General features: G+C 58.0%; 1 protein-coding gene across 3 annotated transcripts in view; it reads right to left on the bottom strand.

Moving 5' to 3' along the window:
• The window catches only part of FBXL18 (F-box and leucine rich repeat protein 18), a 39,235-nt gene that overhangs the window by 5,194 nt on the left and 18,876 nt on the right, over positions 1-15,165 (bottom strand). For all 3 annotated transcript variants that reach the window (XR_003793258.1, XM_029221407.1, XM_029221406.1), the window contains one exon: positions 14,676-14,894. Coding sequence is in view for 2 of the 3 variants with exons in the window: in XM_029221407.1 (XP_029077240.1) it covers positions 14,676-14,894 (219 nt within the window). In the remaining variant the exon portion in view is untranslated. The remainder of the gene's footprint in view (positions 1-14,675; positions 14,895-15,165) is intronic.

Genomic DNA, 15,165 nt, shown 5'->3' with positions numbered 1-15,165 from the left:
ACGGAGCATCTGCCAGGCCAGGCACCACACTGGAGCTGGCCCCAGTGGCCAGCCAGTGAGATGACCCTCTCCCTTCCCACCTGGAACCCGAGGTGACTCTGGTCATGGGAGAAACTTCCATCCCGTGGGGCTCAAAGGGCGAGAGGCAGGAAGGTGCCCACACGATTTGCCAAAGCTAAAGCCAGGTCCCAAGTCCTGCGCCTGCTTCAGGGAACAAGGAAAGCGCAGTCCCAGCCTCCCCCTGCCCCCGGCCCCCCAGCAACACTGAGCTGGATCTGCTGGATTTACGACATATGTAAAATGAACGCCAGAAAGGCACTCATAAAACTTCATGTTTTGGCAATAAAAATGCCGAGGAAATACCTCCCGGTTCTGTGCGCCACGTTCTGCCCCCGGCAGCGGCGTCTGTGACCGTGAACCGGCAAGTCCTCACCTGCAAACCCGCTGTGCGATCTACTCTGCTTGAAACAAAATACCCTCAGGTGTGGGATGTGCGTGCAAGGCTCCTGCCTGCCTGCCATCCTGAGGCTCTTAATGAGCTGCTGTCAAGATGCTGAAGGGGGATTAATTTCTCACCCAAAGCGAGGAATGTGGCGACGTGCTGTCCCTTCCCCGCCGCCCTGACCGCCGACGCGCACGCAGGGTGGAGGGGCCGCCCCAGAATCAAACCAACTTCCTTCTCAAGGCTTTCTCCACGGGGTCGGCACCTGGGTCGGCTCCGACCTGGGCAGGGCTGGGGGGCCTCGCCCGCACCCGCCTCTCTGTAAAGCCCCTCTCCGGCCCGAGGAGCCTGCGCACTCCCCCAGCTGCAGCCTCATTGTCCCCACCCAGAGTGAAGCCTGGAGTCGGCGACAAGACAGTGGACAAGGGGCAAAGGCAGAGAGAGCGATCACTCCCTTCCGAGTGCAGGGCTGGGGCTCCCCCGGGCGGAAGGAGGCAAGTTCTCGGCTGGGGCTCATGTGCGGACCGAGAGCTCCGCGGGTTCTGCTGGGTCACCTGCACATGTGTTCTAATGTTCATTTGTGCGATTCAAATATAGTTTGAGATTTAGGTAAACAGACACAATGAAATAAAATAAAACTCCTTCCAGCTACCCACATTCAGAACTAGCCTGATGACCGCCAGCAGGACAGGCCACCTCTTGGGACCACTCCCCTGACCAGGGCTATTCACATTACTAAAGACCCGAGGGGGCAGCCTCTGGCCTGGAGTCACGAGCACAAAGCCAGGCCTGCGAGGTCCATGGGTTCACCTTCAGGCACAGGCGTGCGTACCCTCCTGGCGCACTCCCCCCTCCCTGGGCACCCTCCCGTGCACGCATTCCCCAGGCCCAGCTCTGCACTCAGCTGCCCCCATGCCATCCTGGGCAGCAGAGAGAGCAGAGCCCTGCCCCTGCAACCCTGGATCCCACCTGGGGGCGACAGAGGCAAGATTTACAGAGCTCACACGCTAAGCCCGCGACAGGGGCCGCTCACTCGCTCTGAAACCTGCAGAGCGAGTTGCAGAGGCCACCGTGGAGACGCCCCTCCCGAAGGGTCTGAGGGTGACTCAGGGCTTTCAAAAACACAGAGGTTCAGGAAAGTTCAACCATACTTACTCTCTGCCATTTATAACAGCCGGAAGGGAGATACCACATTGAAGAAAACTTTCTACCTGAGGCTGTTAAAAACACACCAGGGGATTTAAAATGGGGCCTTTGGCTATCTGAAAAACCAGCTGCCCAAAATACCTTCCTTCTCTGAGCCTCCAAGGAAGCAAGCAAGATTTTGCTTGTTTTAAAACCATTGTTTTGGGCTTCCCTGGTGGTGCAGTGGTTAAGAATCCGCCAGCCAACGCAGGGGATACGGGTTTGAGCCCTGGCCAGGGAAGATCCCACATGCCACGAAGCAACTAAGCCCGTGCGCCACAACTACTGAGCCTGCGCTCTAGAGCCCGTGAGCCACAACTACTGAAGACCACGCGCCACAACTACTGAAGCCCACGCGCCTAGAGCCCGTGCTCCGCAACAAGAGAAGCCACCGCAATGAGCAGCCCGCGCACTGCAACGAGGAGTAGCCCCCGCTCACCGCAACTGGAGAAAGCCCAGGCGCAGCAACGAAGACCCTATGCAGCCATTAATTAAATTAATTATTTTTTTAAAAGGCACTGTTTTGGGGCTTCCCTGGTGGCGCGGTGGTTGAGAGTCCGCCTGCCGATGCAGGGGACACGGGTTCATGCCCCGGCCCAGGAAGATCCCACATGCTGCGGAGCGGCTGGGCCCGTGAGCCATGGCCGCTGAGCCTGCGCGTCCGGAGCCTGTGCTCCGCAACGGGAGAGGCCCGCGTACTGCAAAAAAAAAAAAAAAAAAAAAAAAAAAGGCACTGTTTTGTTTAGAGAGAAAATACTATAAAGAAAGCGCAAAGGAGAGCACAGGGGCCTCCCACCGCACCCACTGCCCAGCGGCTCTAACAGCCCCTCCCCTGCTGTGCTGAGCATATTCTTTCTAGACACGTCTCAAAATGTCGGCAACCTGAGTCAGGTTTGGTGAATTTCCTTCCAGTCCTCAGGGTGTGTCCACTCCACCCCCAAAGCAACAAAACACCCAGCGACCACCTCCTCCCATGGTCCCGCCCGGCCAGCAGGGCGCCACACCTGCCTGGCCACTTCCCTAGGGGACGCAACTTAGGGAGCCCTTTAACTATCGTATGGATAGACATCACTTAATACAGCATAATCACAACTGTGCTTTGAGTTGTTTCTTCAGAATCAATTCCAGAAATAGGGCCACTGGGTCAAAATGCATGAACACTTTTACACTTGCAAAGGCAGGCCCACAAAGGGCTCGGGCAGCACTTCAGGGCCACAGCGAGAAGCCGGCCGAGCTGCCTGCCCCAAAGGGCCTCGAGAACGCTGCTGCAGAGCTACCAGAGGGAAGGGGGACCGGGGAGGGACCGCCCGCTTCACGCCTTCCTGTGACCATCGTGGAGGAGCAGAGAACCGGCCTGGCCAGGAGGGCTGGGCTCCAACTCGTCACAGACACAGGCAGAGGGTACAGCAGCCGCAGCCCCCAGGACCTCAGGCCCGGCCACTGCACGGAAGACACAGAAAGGGGTGTCCTGCACAGTCACCATGCTGGCAGCAGCTCTGAGCCCGACGCCCCCCGAGTGCGTGAAGGAGCCCCGGGGACCTCGGTCTCTGCACCTGGTCCTGCAGGTGCCGCAGAGCTGGAAGGGCTCTGGGAGGGGCCGGCTGGGGACGCAGCCTGTCAATCATCTAAGATCTGAACACCTGCTGGGTTTGTTTCTTTGCCTGAGAAATTAGAGAAAAAATTAAAGTTGACAGCCTCTTCCTCTGCAAATAAAGGTCTTATAGAAAAGCCAAGGTCAGAAAAGCCACTCACACTATAACAACTATCTTCAAGAAGCACAGAGGGGCTTCCCTGGTGGCGCAGTGGTTGAGGGTCCGCCTGCCGATGCAGGGGACACGGGTTCGTGCCCCGGTCCGGGAAGATCCCACATGCCGCGGAGCGGCTGGGCCCGTGAGCCATGGCCGCTGAGCCTGCGCTCCGCAACGGGAGAGGCCACAACAGTGAGAGGCCCGCGTACCGCAAAAAAAAAAAAAAAAAAAAAAAAAGCACAGAGGCGGGCAGTGGCCAAGAATAAAACATCCATCAAAGGTTCACAGAACTCAGATGATGCTCTGGGCAGGCGTGTGGGGTGCGCCCTTCTCAGCTCCCCACCAAACTTGCTGGGACCCACAGGGCACCTCGGAGCAGCCTGGAATCTGCCCTCGCGCAGAGGAAGGGGGTGGGAGAGACTCTCGGTGTCAGCTGTCATGGTCCGATGCGGCCCCCAGGTCCCATGTGGGAGAGGATTGTAAATCCGAGGGCCTGACCCCTGGAACCGGTAACTCCAGTGCGAGGCTCTGTCACCAGAAAGGCCTGAAGGACAAAGGCCAGGACCAAACAGAAGACAGAGGAGCAGGTTTGGGATGTCCCCAGGGCTCCTCCCCTCCCCCGCAAGACGCTGTCAGGGCCTCTCCCCAGGAACGACAACACAGATTTCTCGTAGCCTTCCAGAAACACTTTATGCACGTGCCAGCAGAGAAACAGATTACGCCCCTGCTTTTGTTTGAGACACACTTTGAAAGATTCCCTCTGGTGACCCCAAGTGCTTCCTCGTTCTTTTATCAGCTGCACTTCATTCCATCACCTGGAGGCATCATAGTTTATTTCCCAGTCTCCTACCGATGGACACTTGGGTTGTTTCAATCTTTTGCTAAATCGAACAGCACCGCCATGAAGAGCTCTATGCAAACCCCATGGATAAGCCCGTCCATAGAACCGAAGCCTAAAGGCGGGAGCTTAGTTGGGTCAGGGGTGTGCATTCCGATCCACAGAGGTGGCCCACCTACCTTGGGCCACGGGCTGGTCTCTTCCCTCCACTAACACAAGCAGGCTTTGCCTGACGGGGTGGAAAACGTTATACCGAAGTGCACTCCGGGCAGTGCAGCCCCATGGGACCAGCACCCACGCCCCAGAAGCCCTGGGCCACCCTGGCAGTCACCTCCTCGACCCCTACCAGAGCGGACCACCGCCTGCTTTTGAACTCTCCAGAAACAGTTGTTCGCTGTAATTTAGCTCCTGGTTTTCTCACGGGGGAGGCTGGGTGCTTTCTCCCAGTTGAGAATCACCTGCAGCCCCTGTCCTGTGCCCTCAGACCCCCGCCTGGTTTGAATGGTGCTACTGGTCCTGTCCTCACTGCTGGGCAGGCAGGAGGCCAGGACAATCCGACCTCTGGCAGTGACAGGACCTGCAGATGGTTCTCCTACTTCGTCCTTTTCTGTAAATGATTTTTTAAAACACGCAAAGATATTCAACTTCATTCACAAAAAATATGAGTTGAAAACCACAGTAAGTGTCAACAGACAAAAGGACAAACAAAATATGACCTATCCACAGGTTGGAATCTCACTCGGCCTTAAAAGGAAGGGATTCTGACACGTGCTACAACATGGACGAACCTCGAGGACATCATGCTAAGTGGAATAAAGCAGACATCATGGACAAATACTGTAGGATTCTGCTTCTGTAAGGTACCTACAGGGGTCAAGGTCATAGACAGAGAGCAGAACGGTGCTTGGCAGGAGTTGGGGGAAAGAGGAGAAGGGGGGTATTGTTTAACGCATATGGAGTTGCTGTTTGGGACGATAAAAAGGTTTTGGGTATAGACTGTGGTGATAGGTACACCACAGCATTTAATGCCTCTGAACTGTATACTTACAAATGGCTAAAATGATAACTATTATCTTATAAATGTTTTACCACAATAAAAAATTTAAAAGGAAGGAACAGAATCTGCCTTCAGAGAAATGGAGAGATGCCCAACGCTCACAACTACCCTGGTGACCTGGTGCCGCACGTCGTCCGCCCTCACCTGCCACGGGGCTGATGCCGCCAGCTGGGGACTCATGCCAGTCTTCCACAGCCCAAAGCCAGGAACACCAGGCATCACTGTCCCCAGACCTTCGCTGGAATCAATCCTCCAAGAGACCCCTAAGAAAAGGGAGGTGTGTGAACCACGGCAGAGACAGGACGACAGAACACAGCTGCGTTTCTAGTCACAGAAAAGACAGCCACCCTACGTCGCCCTCGAGGGAGGGACCCTCAGGAGTGCGAAGCACAGCCTGGCGACCAGTAGGTCCCCAGGGACGTTCCGTGCTGTTGCGGCGTGAACAGCAGCAGGAGCCCGGAGTCTGACCGCAGATCCAAGCCTCGGGCCCGGCCCCAGCTCCCCGCTCAGAGCCACGGTGATTCCGGCCCCAGAGACCTCACCTGGAAAATGAGGGGCTCCAGTGACGATGGAAGAATTCCTGTTCTAGTGAACTACTCGGTGGTGGGAAGAGGCCGCGTGCCCGGCAGCAGGTGCAGCCACCGCCCTCGCCCCCTCCTCGGTGGCCTGGACAGCCCCGGCCACAGGAGATTCTAAGCAGTGAACATCTGCCACACTGATCAGTCGCCAGGGCTGCAGGCGCGCCCCTGACGTGACCCGCTGGCTGCTGCGCTGGGGCCCACGGCACGCGGCCCGAGCCCTGCCAGCTCCCAGACCAGCCTCTTGGGTGTCCACCACAAACGGAGCCAGGACTCGCCAGCCAGCGAGCTCTGCGTCAAGGCCAAGGATTCCCCCAGTTGAGCCTGCAGCAGCGAAACCCTGCTGGCCTGGTATTTTTCGTGACACTCCCAGGTCACCATTCCAGGTAGGAAGGACAAACGGACCCCAGAGACCTGTCCCGCGCGGCAGTGAGCTGAGGATCCAAGATGGGGTCCCACTGCCCCTTTAATGCGATTACGGTGGCGGAAGAGCATGCTAACTCTGTATCTTAGAATCCACTTTCAACTCTGAAGCTCCCAGTGTGCCCCAGACTTAAACAATGTATCCCTGTATCTGTAAACTTCCCTGGTTCTACACTCACGTACAGAACACAAACACAGAGGGGCGGGAAGCACTGCATCTGGGCGGGAGGCCCTGGAGCCCAGGCGCCCATCAGCAGCACGGCTGACTGTGTCTGCTCAGGCCTGGGCTGCTGCCTCTTGGCCTCGTGGGCCCACATTCCCCGCAGTCCAGGGGGAGGGGAGGAATTTCCACATGGGCTCCAGAGACGTGACCCCGTCCAGTGGGATGCTGGGCCTAGGGGGACGGAGGACCAAGCCCGCTCCCGCCCCAGGGTCGGGGTCCTCCCGACGCTCCTGAGAAAGGGGGCTGCGGCCAGTCAACACATGTGGCCTGGAGCGGACGAGACCCCCGAGGGCGCAGCCCGGGAAGGCCCTGCCTTGTGGGAAAGTGCTCAGCCTGCTTCAGAACCGACGCGTCCTCACCCTGGATGGCTCAGCTCGGACAGGGACACGTCAGGGTGAGAGCCTTTTCCGCCCCACCATCCTGCTTCCTCAAAGTAAGCGCCTCTGCCCCTCGGACCGGGCACCGTGGGTTATTACAGGAGGTGGCAGAGGGTGGCAGAACGGCCACACTGGCCTCCAGTGCCTGCTGGGCCATTTACCCTCGGGATGGGACGACCAGGACGCCCCCAAACGTCACAGAGCTGGGCTGCCTCTTTTGTCAAGGGGGGAGAAGGCACCGCCACCAGGCGATCGTAGGGGACCCTGAGCAACGCCACCAAGGCAGGCACACACAGTCAGCAGCGAGCCACCACCAGGAGACAGCGGTGCCAGGAAGCAGGGACAATGGTTGCTGGTTTACAGACAGGACACTGGGCTCAGAGAGGGAAGTGACGGGTTCAAAGTCACAGAGCAACGAGGCCAGGAGGTGAGCACGTCATGGGATCTGAGGGTGCGGGCGGGGGGGGGGGGGGGGGTCTGACCTCAGCGGGACGCCACGTGTCACCCCGCGTACTACCAAAAGAGAAGCAAGTGAGGACACCGCCCTCACCCAGGCCAGAGTTCAAGAGGCCTCGAAGGGAACTTTCAGGAATGTGAGAGTCAAAGGAAATCGAGAAAGCTCTGAAATCCCTGGGAAGGGCGCCCCACCCGCTGCATGTCTGGGAGAAAGTGGACAGCAGAGGCGTGGCTGGGTGCACAGCACGGAGACGCCCAGGGCACCCCCGCGACGGGCCACAGGGCCCCTCGTGGGTCAGGCGGTACTGACTTGGCCAGGAAGGGTGACTCAGGGTTTCTAGGAGAGACAGGAAGTGAAACAGACAGAGAGGCTGGCTCTGCTCACTGGACAGGGTGTCCCCGAGGCCAGGTGGTCGGGGGAGCCCAATGGGAATCCAGTGAACTCAGGGTGTTCCCAGGGCAGGAGCGGGGAGGGAGGCCGGCAGGAGCGGGGAGGGAGGCCGGCAGGAGAGCTGCTCCCCGGAGCAGCCACAAGGCATCGCTGCTCTCAGCGGCACTGGCCCAAACGAAGTCCAGCCTGGCGCTGGGGCCACCAGAAGGGCCCAAGGTGAGGGAAGATGCAGAAGGAAGCCGCTCCAAAACCTCGCAGAGGCTGCCTGCCACCGGACGTCCGAGAAAGATCCAGAGGCTCACGTTTCAAACTTGAAAGAGCAAAGCCAAGATCCAGAAGATAAAACAAGAGAATGAACACTGACAGGATGCCGCTGTACACACAGCACCTCCCACGTGGGCCTGCCGTGAACTCACCTCACGAGGGAGGAACCAAGGCAGCCCATCCGAGGCCACCGCCACCCGAGAGGTCCTGGCGGTGCAGGGACCCAGAGCTGCAGGTCTCGGTGCCAAACCCACAGAGGGCACGACAACAAGAAGAACCTGCCGACGACCACCAGCTGAGACGTATCTCCACGCGGGGCAGCACGGGAACCGGAACAAGTGCTGGCCCGGGGAGAGGCAACACCTTCCTAGGGACAGGACTGCAGACACAACACAAGCCCCGCTGGCTGAGTCACAGGAAACAGGGGGGCCTCTCAATGTCACACAGGTGAGCAGGCAGGTACCTCAATAATCCTCTGAGCTTGAGGCAGGGAAAAGGGTGAGAAGAAAGAAACGCATCAGAAAAAGTGACAATAGGGGCTTCCCTGGTAGCGCAGTGGTTAAGAATCCTCCTGCCAATGCAGGGGACACGGGTTCGAGCCCTGGTCCGGGAAGATCCCACATGCCGCGGAGCAGCTAAGCCCGTGCACCACAACTACTGAAGCCTGCGTGCCTAGAGCCTGTGCTCCGCAACAAGAGAAGCCACCGCAATGAGAAGCCCACGTACCGCAACAAAGAGTAGCCCCCCGCTCGCCGCAACTAGAGAAAGCCTGCACGCAGCAACAAAGATCCAACGCAGCCAAAAATAAATAAATAAATAAATTTATTTTTTAAAAAAGAAAGAAAAAGTGACAACTCCAGCCTCTCCTTTTCATGCGCCCCCGGGGAGGAATGCGGGCCTGCTGTGAAGCACCGGAAGCGCCAGGCAGGCCGGTTACCGTGAGCCACGGCACCACCTGCTGGGCGCCTCGCAGAAAAGCAGCTGGGACCCCACTGCGCCGCCGCAAAGGCCTGAAGGGGACACAAACGCTGTCCTTCCAGTGCTGAGGTCCTGCTGCACCATCACCGGCCTCTTGGAGCCTCAGTTTCCCCGCCTGAATGCTGGGGCTTAGGGCGTGTAGCTCAAAGGGCTTTTGGAGGTGAGAACAACAGAGACAGTACACAGTACCAGCACCAAGGGAGCACTGGTGAAGAGGCACTAGCGCGGCCCCTGGCATCCAGGACAGGGTCCAGAGCAGGAGCTGGAAGAATGTTGGCTGGAGGAGCCCACAAAGGGGACCACGCTCCAACACGCACAGGGCTCCCAGCACCTCAGCCGGCACCAGGCGCTCAGCGGGTACCCGCCACGGCCCAGGCCTGTGCCAGGGCTGGGACACAGGGGACAGAGGGGCTGGCACAGCTTCCGCCCAGGAAGTCCACTTAACCAACGCCAGCCTCAGGCCTGGTCTCGAATACCGTGCACCGAGCACCCAGAAGGAAAAAAGAGCTATTGCACGCTGGCCCTCAAAAAACTCATTATCTAACAGGAGATGCAAAGAACGCAATAATTTTGGGGGGAGAGTGCTATGCGACCTAGGAAAGGGGCAGGTGTGTGCTGTCTGAGAGGCCAGAGGAGGGAGCTCCCAGCCCAGTGAGAGGCTGCACTGGCGTGGGCCCCGAACACAGGCCCCAAGGGCAGGCCAGGAGCAGGCTGCCGGCAGGAAGAGGCTGGCAGACAGGGACCTCGCGAGCAGGGCCGAGAGTGAGCACGAGACTCCCAGGGCAGCGACCCTAGTGCCTCCAATCAACTGGCCTGGAGCCCTGTGTGGAGATGGATTCTGAGGATCAGAACGACAGAGCAGCTCCATCAGCCAACAGTACCCATGAGGGATGCTCCCACCCTCTCCATCACAAGCGCAGCTCTTCTGAACTGCCTGGTGACCTCAGATGTCCTCCACTTTGCAGAAGGCTCCTGCGTGTACACACAGTGGGAAAACCAGCAATGCCCAAAGCTGGTCCCCCCACTGCAGGAAGTCACCCCTCAAGGCTGAGAAGTGACCGAATCCTACACGGGTCTCGGAGCCCCTGGAGCAGAACTCATCCAGCAGGGAGGTGTCAGCTCCCAGGAGAGGAGCCCCCGTGAATGTGACCCACTGCAGGTTTGCGAGGGTGAAGAGGACCAATGTTCCTCCCGGCCGCTTCAAGGGCAGAGGCAGGCAGAGCAACAATGACGTCACGATCGCCACGCCCAAGAAAAGCAGGCTCCCCTCCTCACACACCCATCGCCAGCCCAGTGGGCAGAGAGCAGGAGGGAGAGAGCACTGGGTGGAGCGGCCACACCACCTGCCCGGCACCCTGTTTTCCAAACAGCTACCGTCTGTCCCAGAGTCCACGTGCCTGGGCGCCGTACAGCCTGTATCCCATTTAGCCCACCAGCTAAATTTAGCATCAGCTCAATCGCAGAAAACGGGGACACCGAGGGGTGGATACACGACGGTGAGCGGTGAGCGGGCCCCTTCCCCAGGTTCCCCGGCCGGGAAAACCCAGGCCGAAGTGAAGGAGAGTCAAGAGTACACAGAGTTAGCCGTGTCGGCCAGACCAGAATCACCACGACGTCCTGTAACGGATAGCAAACGGCATAACAAATAACTATGTGCAGCTTTATTTAATGACACAAAAGACACCCATGATGCAGTGTTAACTCAAAACAATCAGAGCACAAAGCCATTCGATAACTCCAGCCTGGATGTGCTGGCCATGCCGCCGGTGGAGCCAAGGGGATTCGCACTTGAAAACAGCTTGAGGCGTAGAGTCTAAATTTTTTTTTTAATACTTATTTAGTTAGTTGCGGCATGCGAACTCCTAGTTGCGGCATGTGGGATCCAGCTCCCCGACCAGGGATCGAACCCGGGCCCCCTACATTGGGAGCGCGGAGTCTCAGCCACTGGACCACCAGGGAAGTCCCTGAATTTTTAGAGATACTATAAACACCAGGGAGGGGAAAACCTTAGCTAGGATTCCTCCTGGGACACTCAACAGCAAACCACAAGGACAGGGGACCACCACGAGGACTGTCCGGCAGGGTGGCCGGAGCCCTGTGACTCCGGAGACCCCCTGGCGATGGCACTTCTGTAAATCTGTGACCAGCTGGGCCTCCTCGTGGTCATGTCCCGCCACCCGAGGGACATGGAAAGCTGGGAGAGGAAAGCTGCGACGCTCTAGGCCGTGCCTCAAAGAGGCGGCCACCCTCAGCGCTCTGCCAGGGACACCGCTGACATGAGCGGATTTCCGCTCCAGAGGCTCTAAGCGCTTCACGCCCCTAGCGACCTGCTCAGCTCACATCCCCCCGCAGGAAGCACCGCTCCAGGCCTGCACTCCAATCCTGGGCACTTATCTAAGTGCTAGCTGGACCAACCATCAAACTCCAGGACCCACCCACTAGGGGAAGGCGGGGCCTGGTTTGCGGGGAGCAGCAGAGGCAAGGCCACACGCCTTCCGCAAAGGCCCCTGACGGAGGGCAAAGGGCGGGGAGCGCTGCCCCGGAAGGAGGGAAAATTGCTTTAAACCCTCTGCCTTTTAATCCCCACAACCACTCGAGCAACTGCTGCCCCTAAATGCAAACAAAGCGCAGAGACACAGGAAACTCAGTTAAATTTGTCTCAGTTCACAGAAACAAAGTGGAATGCAGGTCCCGTTGTGAATGTGCTCAACGCCACTGAACTGCACACCTTGAAACGTCTAAAATAATAAACTTTAGGTTATGTGTATTAAAAGGTCTTCAAAAAATACCATCTCCTCTTATTAAGAAAAATAGACCTTGGCATCTCAAAGGACGTCAGCAGAGCTGGCCAGCGGGTGCACAGCCATCAGCCCTCACTACGGTTGACTCCAGATGAGCCATCTGAGGTCAACCTAAGACAGAGGTAAGTGACCTGATATCAGGGAACTGCAGTCAATTATTCGGAGACATAAGTTCCACCCCCTCCCCGACTTCTCCAGTGTGAGCTGGAAGGCTCAGAAATCCCAAGGGTCTCTGCACTTGACATCAGCGGCCCTCACACAGGCCGCCTTGGACCAGGAGAAGTTCCAGAGCACCGCAGAGGCACACAGGTGAGAGAAGTCATAGAATATGGAGGAGCCCGCCTGAGTGGACCCTGCGGACACCACCTCACTGAACTGCTTCCCTACAGATCTCAGGCAAAGCCAAGTCACCACCTCGTGCTGGACAGACAGTAAATACTCACTTGACCAAAGGTATCTGGCAACTCGCTCAGTTAACACCCAGCGGGACCTGCGTTTACAGGAAGTCTTTGAACCTTCTGCACACGCAGCGGTCAAGTTCACGTCTGGCAGTCTCCAGGGGGATTCCCCATAGCCATCACTCAAAGCCCACGGAGCTGTATTTTGCACACAAACCAAGAGGCTTTGCTGCCTAGGTTCTCAGACCAAGGTACAGGAGAGGTGGCAGATTTAAGAGGAAGCTTAGGGTATACGGGGGCCAGTGCGGGATGGCATTAAACCCACAGCCGTAACCTGAATCAACAGTGAACACGGTGGGCAGGGAAAGCCGCGAGGACAGAAGCAGCCTCAGGACTCGAGGCCAGGGGCCCACGACAGGCGCCAGCACAGGTGGCCGCAGCACAGGCTCGCTGGTCCCAAGTCCCCCACCCCCTCCCGAAAGGAACCCCACAGTAGAGTCCCCAAGGGATGTGAAGAGATGGTCACAAACGAGGAGACGATACCGGGCAATTAGCACATCAAGCGATGCTCCTTGGAAACAGACGCGACACAAGCTCACACGGCAGGAGGACACGCTCACCCGGTAGCCCCGGGAGAGTCTGGCAGTGTCTCGCATGAGCAAGGACGTGGGCCAAGAACACTCACGCCCACAGGGAAGCCGGGCTTAGGAGAACCGTCCTGGAGAGCAAGCAACTGGGCAATCTCCCGAACACACCCTACAGTGCCGCTTCTAGGGACCTGCGCAGCTGCACCCAGGGAAGCCCGCACGAGGATATTCACTAGAGCAGAGAAACAATGGAAACCACCAGGATCTCCCTCAACAGAACAGACACACGGCGTGATGAATCCGCTTGGGGGGCTGCCACACACAGCACTTAGCAGGAACACACTAGCTCCACGGGAGCCACACATGGCAGATCTCAAAACAATGTTGGGTGGACAACACAGGCTGCACACCCAGGTGCAACATTACACATTCAGGGACGCTGGGAACACAGGGAAACAAAACACTGTGCTTCTCATGGATACTTGGATGGACTTCTAAAATTTAAAAAGTAAACTCATACTGGAGGTTCAGGGAGCCAAAGTGGCTTTATTTTAATCAATATATGATGATCCTTTATTTCTATCTTTTAAGTCTCTCAAATGTCAAAGCAATACAGAAAAAGCCAGACGCAAAGGACAAACGCTATATGGTTATACTTTTAGGAGGTCCCTGGAGTAGAGACAGGAAGTAGAAGGGTGGGCGCCAGGGGCTGGGGGAGGGGGAGGGGGGCTTAATGTTTAATGGGGACAGAGTTTCAGTTCGGAATGGTGAAAACACTTAAAATGGAAAAAAACCAAAACAGTTAAAATGGTAAATTTTGTTATGCGTACTTTACCAGGATTTCTTTTTAACACAGTGCTGTAAAAAGAATGAGCAACAGCTGGATGAACTGAGAATGAGCGATTTCCAAGATACATTATTAAGTGAAAAAGCAAACTGAGTATAAGAAAGGGGATCGGGAAAACATTTGTGTACCTGCTAATCCTACAAAAGAAACATAGGAAGGGTAACTGAGAACCGGGAACATTTGTCTCTGGGTATGGGGGGGTGGGGACAATGCGGGGGGGTGGGGACAGGAGGAGGCTGAGGGGTGGCCCTCACAAGAGCTCTGACCCTCCGACTTCAGTAAGGCTTCGAACACCAGAAAAACAAGGAAGCAAGCCACGCAGGACGTGGGGTGAACGCAAAGTGGAGTCCGAGGCAGTGGGAGCGAGGAACATGGCCAGGCTGAGGGAGACGGGAAGAGGCCGGCCCCAGGTCATTCGAAGACGGTGTTTGATGGGGCGACCCAGGTGCCACCCCCCAGGAGCAGAGCAGCTGCCCCACGCGCACACCGGGGGGACGGGACAAATCAGCAAACCCAGCTCAGGGAATGGAGAGCCAGGCCGTCTGCTGCTGGAGGGAGAGGCTGCGAGGAAGGAGGGGGCGAAGTGTGATGCGCCCTTGATGCAGGGTTGGAATCAGAGGTGCAGGATGAACGCGCTGTTTTCAACAGAAACGCGGACACCTGGCCACTGCCCTCCACGTGTCGAGGTCACGAAAGCCAGGGAGAGGCTGCGCCCGTCACAGCCTAGAAGGCCGAGGAGACCAGGCATGGCGAGGGCTCTGAAGCAAGTCCCGCACAGAACAAGGACGAGATGGGGAAGCGGACGGGATGCTAAGGGCTGCAGGTGACTCGCAGCACCACGCACATTCCCGCCTCTGACAGCTGTGCCAGGGGAACACGTGAGGGGCTGGATGGGGAAGAGGGTCCTGTCACGCGCGAGGGAGAGGGGCTCCCACTAGGCAGAACGCTGAGCCCGGGGCAGAGAAAAGGCCAGGGGGCTCACTGCATCACCGCCCAGCACTCTCTAACTCCGAGAAACAACCTCTGGCCCCCAGGGAAGCCTAGGGAGGAACAGCGCCCGAGCCCCCACGACGCGCACTCACCTGCGGAGGAGGGACTGCTGCAGGCTCCGGCAGGTGCTGAGCGACTCGCCGGTGAACAGGTGGCACACGACCACGTGCAGACAGCGCGCCATGAAGGCCAGCACAGCCTCGGGCTGTAGGGTGCCACTGCGGGACACCAGGCACAGGCGCTGCAACGCAGAGCACTGGCTCAGCGCCTGGAAGAACTGGGCGTTGGCGCTGAAGTAGGGCTGCTCCAGCCTGCAGGGAGAGAGGACGGACAGCGTGAGATCACGGAGACGGACGCACGCTGAGCGGGGCTCCTGGTCCAGGGCCCAGACTGGCTGCCCCCAGGCCCATCCACACCACAGCCCCCAGGGGTGCCGGGTGAGGACTCAGACCCCTGGGGTCTCCCTTGGTGATCCTGATCTCGGGGGAGACCCTGCAGGCCCGATGCAACCAGATGCCCACAGACCCAGCCAAGTTGCTTCGTTCACCGCTCTGACTGCTCGGTGCGCCTACAGGCCCAGAA

The sequence above is a fragment of the Monodon monoceros genome, unplaced genomic scaffold (assembly GCF_005190385.1).
Source record: "Monodon monoceros isolate NGI ecotype Baffin Bay Population unplaced genomic scaffold, NGI_Narwhal_1 Super_Scaffold_13, whole genome shotgun sequence".
Classification (NCBI taxonomy): Eukaryota; Metazoa; Chordata; class Mammalia; order Artiodactyla; family Monodontidae; genus Monodon; species Monodon monoceros.
The sequence above is the reverse complement of the archived record's forward strand: the minus strand, read 5'-3'. Positions and strand labels throughout refer to the sequence as shown.